The sequence below is a fragment of the Cyclospora cayetanensis genome, unplaced genomic scaffold, assembly GCF_002999335.1.
Source record: "Cyclospora cayetanensis isolate NF1_C8 unplaced genomic scaffold, CcayRef3 CcayRef3_contig_152, whole genome shotgun sequence".
NCBI classification, from domain to species: Eukaryota; Apicomplexa; class Conoidasida; order Eucoccidiorida; family Eimeriidae; genus Cyclospora; species Cyclospora cayetanensis.
The window spans coordinates 84,814-101,333 of NW_020312095.1; the positions used below are offsets into that span (position 1 = coordinate 84,814).

Consider the following 16,520-nt stretch of genomic DNA (forward strand, 5'->3'; position numbering starts at 1 on the left):
AAGCCCCGATGGCCTGCTGTCCTGGCAGCGTTTGCGGTGACACCAGATGCAAACGAACCATTGGTCATATAATCTAGCCCATTCCAGAATATCATTTATTCTCTAGACTACCACCTGAAGTTTTGCGGGTCAATGGGAACTAACCCATGCGCTTAGGGTAGAAAGAACTCTCAACCTGGAAAGGAGTGATAGGCAGGACTGATGATCGGCGAACAAATACCTTTTAGCTGCCTAATTAAGGAAGCCACGTAATAATGTGCATTGCATTTTTCCTCTAGGTGAAACTTTTATGCTTTTTTGAGCAGTCCTAAAGCAGCCTAATTCAAACCCCTGGGTCACTTTCGTCCCTCCTGCCTGAAGGATGCATCGCCCACAGTGTTCGGACCAACAGCTCATTCACATATGAAGAAATCAAACAATACATATCTAACCATTGTTCAAAAGGAGCTCTTTTGAGCATTCAGAGTACCGGTACAGCCACCTTCCTGCGGACAAACGGCGGTCCCCGGCCTCAAGACGTGTCGTTGCAGGCAGCGTGGCTGGATGTTGCTCAATGCAATGCCACCAGCCAAGATGCAATAATGATACTATTAACACCATATAGTGCCACTTATTTGAGGCCTCTGCCGTCGAATGATTTGTGTGGATTCCAATCTAAGCCAAAACGATGCTCAGCAACCGAAATGCCGGCCTGCCACTTGTTTGGGTGTCATCGGAGGGGCGTGGGCTCATCCTTCTTATTCTGAACTGCATGCATAAGAATGTTCAAGATATGCTTTAATAAGGTCAAATGTTTCTTTAGCGTCTTTCAGCTCCATTCGGGCCTTTGTGCTGCGATCTGCCACACCAGCAGCATTGTGTGCTCTGGTCAGCAAAGAAGAGCTTGTTGCCAAGCTGAAAAGGCTCCACAAGACACCGTCTACCGGCTGCCCCTACCATATTTGGCAAGTTGATAGTACATCTTAAGCCTCCATGAGAAGTAGAGCTCTCCTTCGCTCCCTCGGCTGTGCCTTGTCTAGCATCCTCTCAGTCAAAGTTGAACGCCAGTTGCCTTTCGCACTGTACGGCACCTTGTAGGAGTCGAAATATTGCATTCTTTGGTCACACGTCAGGTTCGCCGTTCTTGAACCCCTCTAGTGCTCTCAGCGTATCGATGGAGATGTCGGACCACCGGTCCGACTTAGTGGCTACCCAACACGGGAGTCTCCCACAGTCCCTGGCAGCTGCAGAAAGGAAGCCTGCAGAACACGCCCACCAAACATGTACTTTGCCACCTTTTCTACAAGTATCTTCAGCACAACAGAGCATGGGTCCCCCAGGAGGTGTGCCAGAGGATGCAGATCACAGCTTTGCTGACCAAAAAGGGCAATGCCACGAAGAACCCGATCACCAAAAAAACGCCAGTTCATTCTCCCTCTCCAAATCAAGCACGGACCAGCGCCATGATGATGCTGATTCCTGCACACACACTGATACTGGTAAAATTCAGTCGCACAACTCAAAGGATGACATACAGAAGCACGAGCAGCATAAAAGATTTCCAAAATTCCCGCCTCAGCGGGACATACAGAAGAAGTCTACCGGACAGAGCTTATATAAAATTGGCGGATCACCAGGACCTATTTTTAAACAGAGGGGGCCCCAGCGATGGGATTTCGCTAACTGCATCCCTGTGGATGTGTCTTGTCATTCGTTGGCCGACGACCCTCTCGCAGTATGTTCTAGCAGTGATGGTGTACTGCTGCTAGTACACTCACACACTGGAGTGCTCCGTTTGGTCAAATGCTCATGCCACAAGACTGTGGAAGGTCTTACAGCAGCTAGTGAAAGACTGGACTCAAGGCTGCAAGCCACTTGCGATAGCAAGGTACTGTTGGTTATTTCTGGAGCAGTACCCCTAACTAAGCGCCCTCAGGGCGAGCTGGGTTTAGTAAATGTGAGTGGAGACGCGATAATGCTGGTGGGCGAGGCAGAAGACCTTGAGGCACGAAAACCTGCCCGGCTTATTGTGCATTACCTCGGCAGCCACAAGAAGCATCAAACCGAAAATACGGACGATGTGGTTACAATTAGTGCTCTAAGAAAGTTGCCAGTCAGCATGCACAAAGAAGCTCCAAGACCTAGATCCTTCTACACCGTGGTGTTTGACGAAAAACGGCAGGCAATAGTTTTGTTTGGGGGTGCAGGATCACCAGGAAGCGGTAATAACTCCGACAGCTTCTTTGAGGGGGACGACACGGGATTCCTGCCTTCAACGTGGCAGACTTTTGATGACTTGTGGAGATATTCTATTCTTTCCGGTCAATGGGTGCAGCATTGCCGGAAACAGCCGCAGGAGACACCTTGCCCTTCAGGCGAAGCTGGAATTTTCAGAGAGCAAGATCTCGTGTCGTTGTGGCCACCGCCAGTGGCAGGCCATTCTGCGGCAACGTGGGAGAGACGCATGTGGGTGTTTGGCGGATGTGTTCAAAATTTTATGGATAAAAGTACACCCCCTAGAAGTGCTGCTATCGCCGAGCTATGGTGCCTGAATCTCGATGGTGGCATGTGGAAGGAGATCCATTCTGCTGGCAAGGCACCAGCTCCACGGTTCCGCCACGCGAGTTCTGTGATTGCTGGAAATCTGCTTATATACGGAGGTATCGACCACGAAGGCCCAGTATCTGCTGTAGAGAGCTTTTATGCCGCAGATATAGCTGATCCCGATTCAGTTATGTGGACTCGAGTAAGTGTACTGGACCCCCTTCCACTTCCGCAGTTCTTCCTTGGAGCAACTACTTCTCGATGGAAAGACGGACACACCGATATGGGGTCCCTTCTCATATACGGACAGCGGGAGGTTTATCTCATTTGCTCAAAGACGATGAAGCGGCCCGCTCAAATATGCCTGTCAAGAGGTCGCCAGTGCAAGGCCAACACTTCAGCCGTGGAAGAAGTATACGATACCACTCAACTGGAAGAGCTTCCTGACAAGCAAGAAAACAAAAATTCTGCTCATCAGGAGGCAGCGTATTCGGTAGATCGTCTGCAGCATGATGGCTTGTTACCACCGGTCACTTCCACTACACCAGCAGCCGATGACGCGGGGCCAAGTAAAACAAAGGACGAGGCTCTCCAAGCTGTCACAGGAACACCCAACCGTACGGCGCCTATGCATGCAATGCGGGACATGGCAGGGATGGAGAACAGTGGAAGCCGCCTTCGCTTGCAGATCCTAGCCACACCGATGCACCGTTCTGCTCATAGTGCTACTAACGCAAACTCAAAAACGATTCCTGCGACCACGGAGGGAACACACCAGGGCCACAACTTTAGATTGGATCTGCTTAGAGCAAACAATACTCCCACGTGGAGTTCTACCATTTCAATGCAGCGGATGAGGACACCCATAATATTTCGAGCAAGATGTCGGGAGAGAAATCGAAAGAACAAACATAGCGTAAATTCCCGCAATCATCGATTTGCATCAGCCCAGGGCTATCCAAATAATACCACAACTACGGATTCTCTGATTAGAATCTCGGGGCCAGCTCACATTGTAGAGCAGTGTTTTAAAGACAAACGAAGATGCCCCTCAACCGGATCATCAAACGGCGCCCACACGACATATGCCCCAGACACACAGATAAGCGGTTGTTTGGAAGGTAGCTCTGTATCAAATACGCATGTATCCGATGATGACCTGCACGTGAATATTCGAAGTATTCCTGCCACTACTACCGATCCAGCGAGACCAAACGCAGCCACTTGTCCAAACACACCAAGATCTCTCTCACAACAACAGCTTTCTATTCTATTTGCATTGGCGCACCACGCAACACTAGGATCCAGTACTGGAACGCAGAAGTATCCTGTGGTGGCGGGAGCTGGTGCAGACCGGCACGCCAGCCTACTACATGCTTTGCATTGGGATCATCGGCCTCCGGATCCTGTAGCGCGATGCATTGCCACTGGGATGACGACAGCCGAACAAGTCATTACACTCCCCGTATCGCACCCTACAGCTGCGTTCGACCCGGTGGCAAGAAACGACTGCCGCTCTGAAAAGCTTCGGGCTTGCGTAGGCTCGTGCACCGCAATGCCGCAACAAACACGGCCATTTAACACGACCAGTTCTCCTAGATCGTTACGGATATCAAGCCAGCAACTGAGCGAACGGACAACACTTGGGGATAGGCCGTCAAACTCTCTCGCTGGCTCGGGATCCAGTGGTGTGTCAGCTACAACATTCCGCCCTCTTGGGTCGCTGGTCTCAACTCCCCCCTCCGCCGCACCAGGCTCATGCCCACCAGGGGTATCTACCATCTCGCAATACCCTCAGCGTAACGTTGACGGCGTCGATTCTCTCATGTGGTGGGTAGCCTTAGGTTCAAGCGCGGAGCGGGCCCATTACATGGCAAATGCGACTGCGGCACGTTCCAGCATTGCCAGCAGTATCCACTCCAGCGCCTCGATCCAATCCACTAACACCAGCGGTGTTTTAAGAAGTGCCGGTATTGACAGCGTTCAGGCGACTGCGGGAAACAGTAGATGCAACAGTCATGTAGAAGTAATGCTTCCAGGAAACTCTCCTTTCCAAACGAAACGCCATCTCGCGGCGTCCAGGATGTATGCGTCACTGATGCCAAATATCCTGTCAGAGGATTCCACAGCTAAACAGTCTTTTCTTCCACCCCTGCCGCGCAACCTTGACCCCAAAACGACTGAGGCTACCGTTGCCAAATCTTTGGTTGCCCGGCGCGTCGCGCCTCACGCGTTTGCGGCGGAATCCTCGGGGGAAGTAGCTGATGGAGGGCTACCGCTTCCCCGCCCGGCTAGAAAAGTCAGGAACTCGAATCCGAAAGCCCAACAGACTAACATTAGCAATAGATTAAGAGGCAAAAGCGGGCCACCTACCATGGTCAAACACATTGAAGCTATAAGTTGCAAACCAGCCGTACGCCCGACTCAGGCACGCAGGGTGTCACGAACCTCTCAACCGGTTTCCACCAAGACTGTGAGAACAGCAAGTATTCCACAGCATGGAACTACCCCAACTTACCATCGCACCCTAGGCAGCAAGTTTCGCAAAAAGATGGGCAAAGCAGACGGCATCGCTGCGGGACTTGGTTTGGCTTCTCGGAAGGCAGCCGTCCCGCCCCAGAATTCGAAAAAGTCACGGATGCCGCAGCTAGCAACTGCTGCTTTAGATGCATACCCATACTCGCATGAACGCCTTTTGCGGCGTATTGTGGGTTGGCCTTGTGAAGCGATCGCTACCCTCTTAGCGGCAAAGGCTAAAGCAGCCCCACAGTTCATGCACAAGCGAAGTTCAAGCAGCGTAAAGCCAAGAGGCATGACAAGGAAGAATACTCCAATATAGGCTGCTTCCTCCACCAGTACTGATTACCCTCTATGCCAACTCAACTAGTTTTTTGTTCATGCACAAGCAAAGTTCAAGCAGCGTAAAGCCAAGAGGCATGACAAGGAAGAATACTCCAATATAGGCTGCTTCCTCCACCAGTACTGATTACCCTCTATGCCAACTCAACTAGGTGGTTGGGACGTGCTATCCGACATAAGCTCGCTCAACAGAGGGACATAATGGATCGGCTTAATCGGGCGCTCCAGATGACGCAGCTTTGGTCCGGCAGCCAGCCCTTAGTGGTGCTCTGACTCCGACCAGTACCCCTTTTGTGGATCTTCATATCCAGTGTTGTGCAGGTAGAGCGTTGTGACTGAGGGCCTCACTGCAACTACACCAAGCAACAGAGGCTACCCAAACTCTTTTAAATGCGCGGGTCAACATGAGCTCCTACGCATGTGCCTTTTGTATGGGGCCTGTGTTAAGCACGACTTGGAACGGTATCCTGTACTATATCCTCCGCGAGTGGAGACCTTAACGCAGTGGCGCACTGAGCATGTCTGTCACATCAGGTGATGACAGAAAAAATTGAAGGCTTTGCCAATTCTAATTATTTCGTCCCCTTTTGTGAGCTCGGAGAATGTTATGACTACCTAACCCTGAAGCTCACGTTTGCCACAGCTTTCGCTTTCCCGGACGACCGCGACACTCCTTTAGGCCCGCAGTGTATGTATCAAGCTAAGGTGCTTCAACATAGTGTGATCCACCTCCAGTTGCGCAGCGCTTAAAATATGGCCATTTGCAAATGCTGTTGTGGCTGCATACATTAGGAGTCGAGCAACAAATTGTCACACAGTTCAACAGCATTTCCTATTCGCGCACAATTGTGACTAATCTGCCATGATATAAGGCTTGTTTTAGGTGTTCATATGGATGCCACACATTTTTTGGGCTTTTCATGTCGTTTTATAGTTCCGTCGTGCACACTAAGTATAGCGGCTATTGACTCATGGGAAGGGAGCTGTTAGGTAAATATAAAATGCCTCCCCATAGAATAAGATGCCCTATTGGTGCTAGCTGCAAATAAAATCAATAATTATTGCTGGGAGTGGCTTAAGCGCCGCAGACGAGACTTGCGCCCCTTGAGGTCGCTGTTGGCAGCCCGCCTGTGCATGGCGCTCCACGCCTGTCGGTGCACTTCATGCAGAAGACCTTAAACGTATAGCATCTATGAAAAACCTGCTTTAGTTGTATTACTAGAAAGGAGGGTAAGCGGATCGAAGGAAAATGTCGACAGCGAAGGCTACTCCTTCCTCGCCAGCACACGGCGATACTTGCTCTTTCGCAAGGTCACTTGATGGTGGCACCACATCCCTAAAGGAGCTCCGAAACCAGATTGCAGTTCAATCTGGGAGACTCATTCTTGTTAGCGAAAAGGAGTACAGAAATGGCTACAGTGTGTTCTACCAGGTACAATATTTTGTCTCCTGGCTTGCATATTTGGTCCTTATCAGACCAACCGGTTGCACATATCTCAGTAGCTCACGTAACGATTATTTTACTATGTATTGTTCTGGACTCAAGAAGAAGACCGCACTACCTGCTCCTTGGGGTCATGTGTTGTTCCTTGTTGTGTGCAGCCAGCAGCCAGCTCGGCCAGCATCTGCAGAAAATACTATGGCGAAGTACTGCAGCGGTGGCAGCGTCGTCACAGTGGTAATGACCGGACTTGCTCCGAACGCAAATTGATCGAGGCTGCTGCTCGTCGTGCCATGCTTCGGCAAGCTGAACTCGAGAGACTGGCAAGGCAGATGCAGCTCATTGAAAAAGTTCATGGGAAGAAACAGGAACTCTTCGAGCTTAAATGTGCACAGGCACAACAGGCAAGCGGAAGAGACCGCACAAAAGCAGGCTAGTCAAAATATAACTTAAAATCAGACAAGCATTGTTAAACCGTAGCAGGGAAAGCATGAGGTCCTTGGTGATCTGTTGCTCCTAGACACTCGAATCAAAGGTCCTCGAGGCGTGGCAGCGCCGGATCGAGCAGCAGAAGGAACTGAAACAAAAGCTCCTCAAACAAGCAAAGAAAAGCGCGAGGTTGGCAGCGCATCACAAAGTGTTCCGGTGACGCACATAACATGCAGTCCGCCTGATACTGTCAATATTTCATGAGCACCCTCCTTTTCGTCGAAACGTGACTAGCCTCCATATTCAGATAGCAGTCTACGGAAACAGGTTCAGTACCATAGCAAATAACCTTGTACCTTCATGTGCCCACAACGATTTATGATGCGTAGAAGGTTTCTCAAACTTGCACCATTTTCACTCTTTTCCGGGCAAGCGAAAGCTTGGAATACTGAAGCGCTTTTCGATGGGAATATCTCCTGTGTGAGTCAGGTGCCGCGAAGAGCTGGAGCGCCGCGCAGTAGAGCTCCGCAACCGCATTGAAGCCAGAGAGAAGCAGGCCTATGCCTTGCGTTGCGAGCACCTCCAGAGGATCCGCAGGAAATGCGTGGCCACAGCAGAGAGAAGCAGCATGGCTTCAACCGTAACAAGTGAGGACAGGCGTTCTAAAGGTGCCACGTGACAAACTAATGCACCCTTCTTCCCCCTGCAAAATGTGCTTTTTAATTCCCTGGGGAACCAAATTTTACAGCGGCGAGGGACCCTCGCTGTATCTCCTCTCCCCCACCAACCCCCCTAGGAGGCAAGATACAGCGTGCGAAGGGGCAAGTGCTAGTACAGTTTAAGACCCGCTACTCAGGCTCATCAGTTTGTGCAGGCCCCCCTGTATTTCTTGCTGCAAAAATATGCCCTTTTCTCTATGTGCGCGAGCGCGATGTCGCAGCTGAAGCCTAGAAGCGCGCTCTCGGGGACTGTCTTTTGCGCATCCCGTTCGAAAAAACGGAGCACATCGTTTTTGTTTTGGTAGTTGGGCTCACACAGAACCATCAACTGCCCAGTTGTCTTTCGTGCCGGCCTTCAATAACTCTGTTTTTCCTGCCAAGGCCGGCGGTACTGCCCGCTGCTGAGGCAGAACCTCCAAGGAGCATCAGATGATGCGCGGGCGGCTAAATATGGTAGCAGCCTGATGATATGGTAGCAGCCTGATGAGCCGTCGCTGTGAATTGTTTTACCATTTTCGGCTTCCTCGTTGGAAGGCGGGTGCGTGCGTCTGTGCGTGCCTACGCTGATCGAACACTGCTCCTCATTTCTGCACACCGAGCAGCTAAATTTGCCCTTTATAGCGCCCCTTTAGGTCCCCTAGACCCTCCCCCTTCAAAGCACATGCACATAAGGTTGGACAGGTTTGGAGCGATCTCCCAAATATAAAGTACACTGAGAGGCAGGAGGCGGAGCTCAGAAGTCCCTCCACGGCTGCTGCCGTAGTTGCACCTCATCGCGCCTCTTCTCCCACGAGGTGAGGAGTTATGAGGCAGGGATCGGACTGTCGGATCTGTTCGCTATGCTCTACCAGCTGAGTGGGCGTCGAAGCAAGACGCGGTTGATGGCCATGGGAGGCGTGATGGCTACCCTCCTTCTTGCGCTGATGCCCCCATAACACAGACACACAGACAACACACACGCAAACAGAGCGTCGCGTAAAAGGCTATCTCTAGAAAGCACTGCAGCTGCGTTCGCCGAGGCGAAAGATGCTTTGGGCTTACCTTCTTTTCTGACTTGCTCTTTCGATGCTTCCCCTAAAAGGGCGCCCACACCACAACTTCGCACCAGTTCTTACATGTGCCCACTTCTCGATACGTCACGCAATTATTCTACATGCAGGAAATACCGAGTCGTCCCTGCAAGACTCGAGCGCATGCATCTTCCCTGCAGTGCCATGCTCTCAGTGTCTGATGCATGCGGCATGAAGCGCTGCCAGCCACCGGTGCAAGGAAGTGCATCTGTACCTCTCGCTGATGCTGCAGCTTCTCCTGCCGCTTCCTCTCTTCCTTCACTCTCCTAGCTTCATCAACAGGCATGAAGTTGCTAGGGTCCGTCAGATCCAGGAAAGGGCCACGCCGCTGTTTTCTGCGGCCACAAAATGCAAGCGACTCGCTCACAGAGTTGTTGTGCTGCAGTCGCGAACGTCAGAAATCGTATCGACGCAATACAGTGCTCTACGCAGGTTCACTCTTGGCGGAACTGCACTCTCTAGCGGAGGCGAGCAGCCTAAGAGCTCTTCCTTCACATAGCAAACCATACGGCAGGAATCGTGCCGAACAAACACACAAACAGACAGATACACAGACAGACACAAACAGACAAACACAAACACAAACAGACGGACGAGAGAAACCCCAATAAAGGCGCCATGCGTCAAAGTGCATCGCTCAAGGCCCCTTAAGCCGCAACCCTCCTTACGATATGAAGCGCTGCAGCTTTTGCCATTTCCGAGACTGCAGCAAAAACTGCGTCACGAACGTCCCGTGGGAGCTTGCGGAGAACTCCGAACTCCGGCGTGCAGTAGTATCCTTAGAGACAGCACTTTCCCTTTCGCTGCAGCTGTCGCTTTCGCTGCTGCTTTCGCTGCTGCTCTCGCTGCTCCTGCTGCCGTCGTCTCTGTAGCTGAAGGGAGGCGAGGGAACACGCGCACTTTTCTCCGCAGCCAGTCCAGAATTTTCAATTGAACTTGGCAGCAAGGACAGCTCTCCCGTTCCCGTAGCTGCCGCGGCATGTGCCAGCCGCGCTGCAGCGTCTGACCGTGCTCCTGGTGTTGCGGATGTGGAATCTGAGAGGCGTGGGGGAGATGTTGGCATCTGAAGAATGATTGTTGCTGTGAGAAAGCGGTCCTGCTGCAACGCCGTCTCTGCGAAAAACTGCGGGCGCGATAGCTGCGCAGCAGCGGCACTTGCCACAGCTGCCATGGTTCGCTGCATGCAACAAAAACACCATGAGGCACATGTGCCAGGGCATGCTCTTCCTCGCAGGCATCAGGTATGCGGCATGTGCCTTGAGGGCACCCAGGGAGCCAAAAAGCAGAAGAACGGAAAAGAAGGCGGGATGTAGGGACAGGCATGCCATTAAATCATGCGCAAAAAGCCACAGCGCAGTTGGTAGCGTCCCGATGCACGAAAGGCGTGAAAGGTATTTTTTATTGAAATACATATCGCCGCTAAGAGGCAGGCTGAGAGAGAGGGAGAGAGAGATAGGGGGGAGAGAAGGCCATGAAAAAGGTCAGCATTGAGGGTGCGCTATAGTGGTCAAAGGCAGCAGCAGATATTGATCGCGTCGTTCGCGTGCGGCGGGGGGGTGGGGGTTGAAAGTGCACCCGAAGGTGAGCGCGCATGCATGGATGCATGCATGCAAGGAGCTGTTCTGTACCTCTGCAGGAACATGCAGCACGCTGGCTTGGCTCGAAGCCACAGGAGATGCGGGAGGCGAGAAATGATCAAAATCAATCTCCATGGGCTGCGTTCCGTCTGGCCCTCTATAGTGCAGTACAGCAGGGCCTAGCGCAGAGTCTGATGACAATTCTCCTGATTCATCCTGTGGCGCTTCCGCTTCTTCTGCTCCTCCCGTTCCATCTGCTGCAGCTGCTGCAGATGGCGACTCTACTTTGCTGAAGCCACTTTCCGTCTGGCGCTGCTCATCAGAGGCGGCTGGGTCTGAACCAGCACGCGAAAAGCCGGGATGTGCAGGCGTGTGGTGCTCTGCTGTGGAGACGTGTCGCTGGACGGGCTGCTGCTGTGCGCATGCAGCGAAGAAAGCAGCGCCTTCCGCGCTTAGGCTGACGTTGTTGTAAGCAGTCGGATTCGAGCTGTTCCCTGGGGATATCTGGCCACTAGGTCGTTCTGCTGCGCCGATATCTGGCAAGACGGACTGTGCAGCCTTCTCAAGTGCATGCGTCTCCCTGCTGCTCTCGAGCTGTTTCCGCATCTGTTGGGGGTATTGCTGCGAGTGCTGCTTCTGCTGCAGGTGATGACCTTCGTGCCCAGAGAGACGCGCAACGGGGTTGGGGGAGAAGCAGGCTCTGGGTGAGTCACTACTTGCCTCAAGCAGCAGCGGCAATCCCCCAACCCTGTGAGCGCCTCCTTCAGAAGCTGATGCAGCAGCTGGCAAGAGGGGAATAACAGGCAGTAGGGCGTGCGGCAGAGCTGCGGGGGAGACTGTGGAGACGGCAGCCGTCACTGTGCCGCTCGAGCTTTTTGCGGGAGCTGCAGCAGATGTCACGGAGGCCTCCTTGCCGCTGCCGTGAGGCGAAAAAAGCTTCAACGCCAGCGCGTGTTGTTGTTGTTGCTGCTGCTGCTGCTGTTGCTGCTGCTGCCCGTTACTGCGCGGAGTGCAGGGAGTCAGTCGCGGAGTATTCATTCCTGAGGAGGGCGAGGACGGACAGAGGATGCCCTCTGCAGACGCTGCTGTGCCATCAACCTGAACCAAGTAGCTCATGTGAATTAGGAGGTCAATGATGGGACCCAGTCCATCCGCTGAATCGCAAAATCGCAAGGCAGTCCAGCTTTTTGCCGCCTGTACGGGCAGAGGAAACGACACACAGCCGTCCCCATTCTGAGGCTGCACACGCTGCATCAGGGCATGCAGAAAGCAACGGCAGACGAGGCTGCAAGCAAGCGAAGGCGCACAAGGATGCTTCTTGGATTCGCTGTGACGCTGTCGGAACTGAGAAACTGCATAGTCCAGGCGGTCAAGAAGGCGGCACTCCGTAAATAGCCGACGGTGCATCTCCCCAGAGCCCACATCCAGCGCCTTTCGAAAGGAACAAACAAATGGGCAGACAGCAGGCAGGAGAGTGAGGCAAAGCACTATCGCGGGGAGAGGACACAGACAGCACGGCCGGCTGAAGCACAAGAGCGCCAGGTGGAGATGGTTGCGTCGCTTGATGAGTGCTCGAGAAAAAGAAGCGCATGCTTCTTGCGCGGCAACTTCGCCACAGCAGCAGCAAATTCAAGCACGAAGGAGTAAGCAGCAAGGGGAGGAGAAAGAGCAAGAGGAAGAGCAAGAGGAGGAGCAAGAGCAAGAGGAAAAGGAAGAGCAAGAAGGGGAGCAAGAAGAGGAGGAAGAGCAGCAGCAGTACTAGCAGCGCAACACACGCAACGCACGCGTCGAATTATACAGAGGAACTTCGAAGCGAAAATATGATGCGAGCGACGCAGAATGAAGAGGTCCAAAAGGCTTTGCCAGTGGAAGGCTGTGAGATGCTCCAAAAGGGCAGGAACGGCCAACACAAGTTGCTGCAGAGCATCGACTGCAGCAATGAATGCCACCCCCAAGCGGCCTGAAGGCCCTCTGCGCAGAGAGACACACCTTAATGCATCGGATTTATGCGAGCATGTATATATACATACATATATATACATATGCCTATATATACATATAAATATATATACATATACACACATAGACATGTGCAAGCATGCACATATCGATATATGTATATATATGCATGCACATATGTTTGTTTGCTTGTTTGCCTGCACTAGGAGGAATTCGCGCACACTCCCCACGCAATACACGGAAGCGGCACACAGCAGCGACGAATATTGGCTGCAACGGAGCGGCAACAGCTGTCGCTGCAATCCGTGCAGGCGCTGGTGCAGCGAACAGTTCGCCTCTGCATGCCAAACACGCCGTGGGAGAGCAGCCAGCAGGTTAACTTGAGAAGGCTAAAGATCGCAGCCTCTGCAGCAGCAGGCCTTCCCCCTCTCTCCCCCGTGTACCCCCTTCTGTGGGGGAAGAGGGGGATGTGCTCCAGCACCAGCGAGCAACACAGAGGAAGAGCTAAGGCTTCGATCGGAAGAAGGCAGAGTCTTTCAGCAGCTGGTCCTGCAGCGGAGTGTCTAGTAGTAGCACACAGAAATTCCTCTCAGGGCACCTGCTACTACGTGCGAGCGGCGAGTCAAGGAAGTCTCCCTAGAGACGTTGTTGCCCACTTGGGAATGCAGCAGAGAAGCGCCGAGACAAGGGCCAGAGGGGACTGCAACAACTGCATCTCTACCTCCGCCTTGAAGATCGAGAGACATCGAAACTGCTGGGTGTGAGTGCCGATGGCTGCGAGCAGCTGCAGACATGCTCTGCGGCTTCGTTTACGAATCAAACTCTGAAAATCATGGCATCGTATCAAAGCCGCATGCATGCACACAGAACAAGGCTATATATATATGCATGTATGCATGTAGCTGCGGCTCAGCAGACGACTGCGCTGAAATCGTGGCGTGGTGTCCATCGATTCTCGTAGATCCCACGAGACCCTCTCCCCATGTAGGCACAGTATTTCTCATCATCAGCACACCCACGGAAGTGCATGCATGCATGCACTCAGACGCATGCATGCATGCATGCATGCACACGGTGCTGCATCAGACTGCCACACACACACAGAGTGCGCGGACCGCTGAAGGCAGAGACGCACGGGGCAGCCTCCAGGAAGGGTAGGCCGCCTCTCAGGGCTGCTCCTGGTGTGTGTTGCTTCCTCTTCCCACCTGTACTAGTGCCGATATAAAGCCTGACTTGATGAACGTCTCCTCCAGAAGAACCTTGTGCGAGGCCATCTCCATTGAGGGGTCCCCGTAAACCTCGGCCATGTCGGAAATCCCCTCTTGCAGCTTCTGCTGCATCCACATCTGCGCGCCAAGAAACAGCACCTGCCCACCGCCACAGTTACAGCCGCTTGTTTGAGAGTTGCGGGGTGCTCAGGGGAACGCATGCTTGCTTTTGTGGAACCTGCACTTTCCTGTCGTCTCTATTGACGCTGCCAACTAACCTGAAATTCCGCCTCGCTCACTCCAGGCCTAGGCACATTCAGACCGGTACACCCCGGGGGTCTGCATGCGGGATGCTTGTAAGCCCCCTCAAGGAGTCGCACGAAGAAAGGAACGTGCTCGTCGAGGCTTAGGAAGTTGCTGGGATGCGTTGCCGCAAGCGGCAGTGCAGCTTCGCGCAACAGGTCCAAGGGCATCACGCAACTCTCCCCGAAAGGCAAGATTTTGCCCCCCGTGCGGCTGCTGCAGCTGCTGCTGCTGTTGCTGCTGTTGCTGCTGCTTTTTTGAAGGCTGCTGCCGTGTCGCGTTGCGTGGGGACCAGCGGCTGCAGCGTCTACGTCAAAGTTCGCCAGTTCACGCCGAGACACGCGCGCGAAGGATGCCTCCGAGGAGGCACATGCAGGCGATGCTTCCGAAGAAGATACCTCTGGAGCTAATGCAAAAGCGGGCTGGAAAGGGCGGTAGACCGCCTCCTCTTCTTCTTCCTCCTCTTCCATGTACTCCACGCATGCGTGCTTGACGGCTGTCGATCCTGCACATGGCAGGGGACCTTCCTGAGCAACGCTGGCTTCAGTTCCAGCAGCGGCAGCAGCAGGAGCAGCAAAGGGTGTGCGTGGTGACGCTGCCGCTGCAGAGGGAAGGGCAGCGGCTGCTGCCGAGAGGGAGGTTAAACTTCCTTCTTCCTGCGGCTGCCTTAAAGGGGCTTCTGCCTGCGCACCTTGAAGGGCTCGAAGTGCCCTCCTCCCCGCAAGACTCTTTCCCATGCTCCTCGCTTGACTCAGTTGGTGGCTATGCAGAGCGCTTGAAGGAGCTGCTGACAGGGAGGCTTGCGCTTCGCGAGGCCCCTTGGCAGTGGAGCCTGCAAGACAACAGCCGACTGTCTCCTCGGTGCTCGACGAAATGCAGCACTCGGAGGTGGTGTTACTGCCAGACCCCCACTTGCCTTCCTGCATGCCTGCGAAGGAGGCTGCTGCTGCGCTTGTTCCTCTGTCGCGCTCACCCTGCTGCCACTCGCTGCTGAGCGCCATTCCCACCCCCCGCTCTCCCTCAGGATGCGTCCACGTCCACGCTGCGCTTCTTCTCCTCGCCGCGCAAGCTGCAGCCGCTGCCTTCTGCTGCTGCTGCTGATACCGACGCTTCACATGGACACCCCACAGATGGAAGTGCAGAGGATACGACGGGCTGATCTGACTACCTGTGCCAACAGTGCTGCCACACCCCCAAGGGCCCACTCGGCTGTCTCCCCTCGAAGCGAAGGCTCCCGATACACCCGATTCATACCCCGCTGCTGCTGTTGAATCGGCACGGCAAGAAGGAGAAAAAGGAGTCGTGACTGAGGCTTCCGTGTCGGAGTACATCAAATGCGGGAACAGATGTCGATACAGCGCCAGCCGCTGCTGCTGCCGCTGCTGCCCCCGACGTCGCGGCTGACCATACACCACACGATGCATCTTGTGAGAACTTGATGGCTGCTGATCGGACGGGAGCTGCCGACTGCTGCTGCTCTCAGGAAGCGCAGGAACGGCTCCCGAAGATGCTGCTGATGCATCAGTACATGCGCCAACAGCGTTCCCTGCAGCCTCGTTCGCAGCTGCTGCACGATCTCCGTCCTCACAGAGAGACAGCTCCCTGCTCTTCCCATGAGACAGCAGCGCACAAGGCTCCTCCGCATGCTCCGCACTTAAGGCAGACACCTGCTGCTGCTGCTGCTGCTGCTGCTGCTGCTGCTGCTGTGCCTCGCCTTCCGCGACACGAGGCCCGCTGAAGAGACGCCGTCGAGAAGGAGACACCGAACGGCTGCCACTGCAAACATGCACCAGAAACTCGAGACAGCAGACCGATGGACGAGCTGAAACAAAAACAACGAAAACCCCTCTATCGCGAACCCCCCACACGAGCCAAGCCGCTCGCTCGCTCTATTGCACACCGCCTCGCTCCAGCTCGCTATCTGCCCTCCTGCAGCAAGTGCGGTGGGAGAGAGAAGCCTCGGCAACATGCAGCTGGCGATCACACACCCAATGTGTGTTGAAACTCTTCGTACGCCAAGAAACCCTTTATACCGCTATGCGCCCTTTGGGCGGCATGCGAGGCTACATTCGTCTCCCCACCTCTGCTGCTCTGCTATGTATGTATTTGTATCTGTGTGTATGTGGATGTATGTATGTGTGGATGTATGCATGTTCCTACACACGAACTACCGTTTCTATTCCCACCACGCGCATCCCCTTCCCCTAACCCCTCCTCTCTTCGTACTCCCTCGAGCAGGCAGTACATATACATATATATATATATACCGGCAGTCTCTCTTTCTCTCTCTTTCTCTCTCTTTCCCTCTCTCTCTCTCTCTCTCTCTCTCTCTCTCTCTCTCTCTATATATATATATATATATATATATATATATATATATATATATATATATACACCGGCAGTCTCTCTTTCTCTCTTTCTCTCTTTCTCTC

The 16,520-nt window shown here is 53.5% G+C and overlaps 3 protein-coding genes across 3 annotated transcripts; 2 read left to right on the forward strand and 1 right to left on the reverse strand.

Moving 5' to 3' along the window:
- Positions 1–1,153: 1,153 nt before the first annotated feature.
- LOC34623188 lies at positions 1,154–5,362 on the forward strand. The gene has a single exon (XM_026336898.1). It carries the CDS (start codon positions 1,154–1,156, stop codon positions 5,360–5,362), a length of 4,209 nt encoding a protein of 1,402 aa, XP_026192683.1.
- Positions 5,363–6,631: 1,269 nt separating this feature from the next.
- Positions 6,632–8,376, forward strand: LOC34624403. The gene is made up of 6 exons (XM_026336899.1): positions 6,632–6,814; positions 6,985–7,251; positions 7,359–7,441; positions 7,742–7,927; positions 8,001–8,083; positions 8,255–8,376. Exons 1-6 carry the CDS (start codon positions 6,632–6,634, stop codon positions 8,374–8,376), a joined length of 924 nt encoding a protein of 307 aa, XP_026192684.1.
- A 365-nt stretch (positions 8,377–8,741) lies between these two features.
- LOC34624402 lies at positions 8,742–15,512 on the reverse strand. The gene is made up of 11 exons (XM_026336900.1): positions 14,064–15,512; positions 13,783–13,923; positions 13,234–13,400; positions 12,403–12,589; positions 11,926–12,049; positions 10,918–11,772; positions 10,693–10,809; positions 9,710–10,076; positions 9,256–9,376; positions 9,013–9,045; positions 8,742–8,891 (listed from the first exon to the last, which is right to left on the reverse strand). Exons 1-11 carry the CDS (start codon positions 15,510–15,512, stop codon positions 8,742–8,744), a joined length of 3,711 nt encoding a protein of 1,236 aa, XP_026192685.1.
- Between the last annotated feature and the right edge of the window lie 1,008 nt (positions 15,513–16,520).

Coding starts and splice junctions, on each gene's coding strand:
- LOC34623188 (XM_026336898.1), top strand. CDS start 1,154: ATGGAGATGTCGGACCACCGGTCCGACTTAGTGGCTACCCAACACGGG.
- LOC34624403 (XM_026336899.1), top strand. CDS start 6,632: ATGTCGACAGCGAAGGCTACTCCTTCCTCGCCAGCACACGGCGATACT. Junction 6,815..6,984: donor GCTACAGTGTGTTCTACCAG/GTACAATATTTT, acceptor TGTTGTGTGCAG/CCAGCAGCCAGCTCGGCCAG. Junction 8,084..8,254: donor GTGCGAAGGGGCAAGTGCTA/GTACAGTTTAAG, acceptor GAAAAAACGGAG/CACATCGTTTTTGTTTTGGT.
- LOC34624402 (XM_026336900.1), bottom strand. CDS start 15,512: ATGCATCGTGTGGTGTATGGTCAGCCGCGACGTCGGGGGCAGCAGCGG. Junction 13,401..13,782: donor TTATATCGGCACTAGTACAG/GTGGGAAGAGGA, acceptor CATGATTTTCAG/AGTTTGATTCGTAAACGAAG. Junction 12,590..13,233: donor CTTCTCTGCTGCATTCCCAA/GTGGGCAACAAC, acceptor CTCTCTGCGCAG/AGGGCCTTCAGGCCGCTTGG.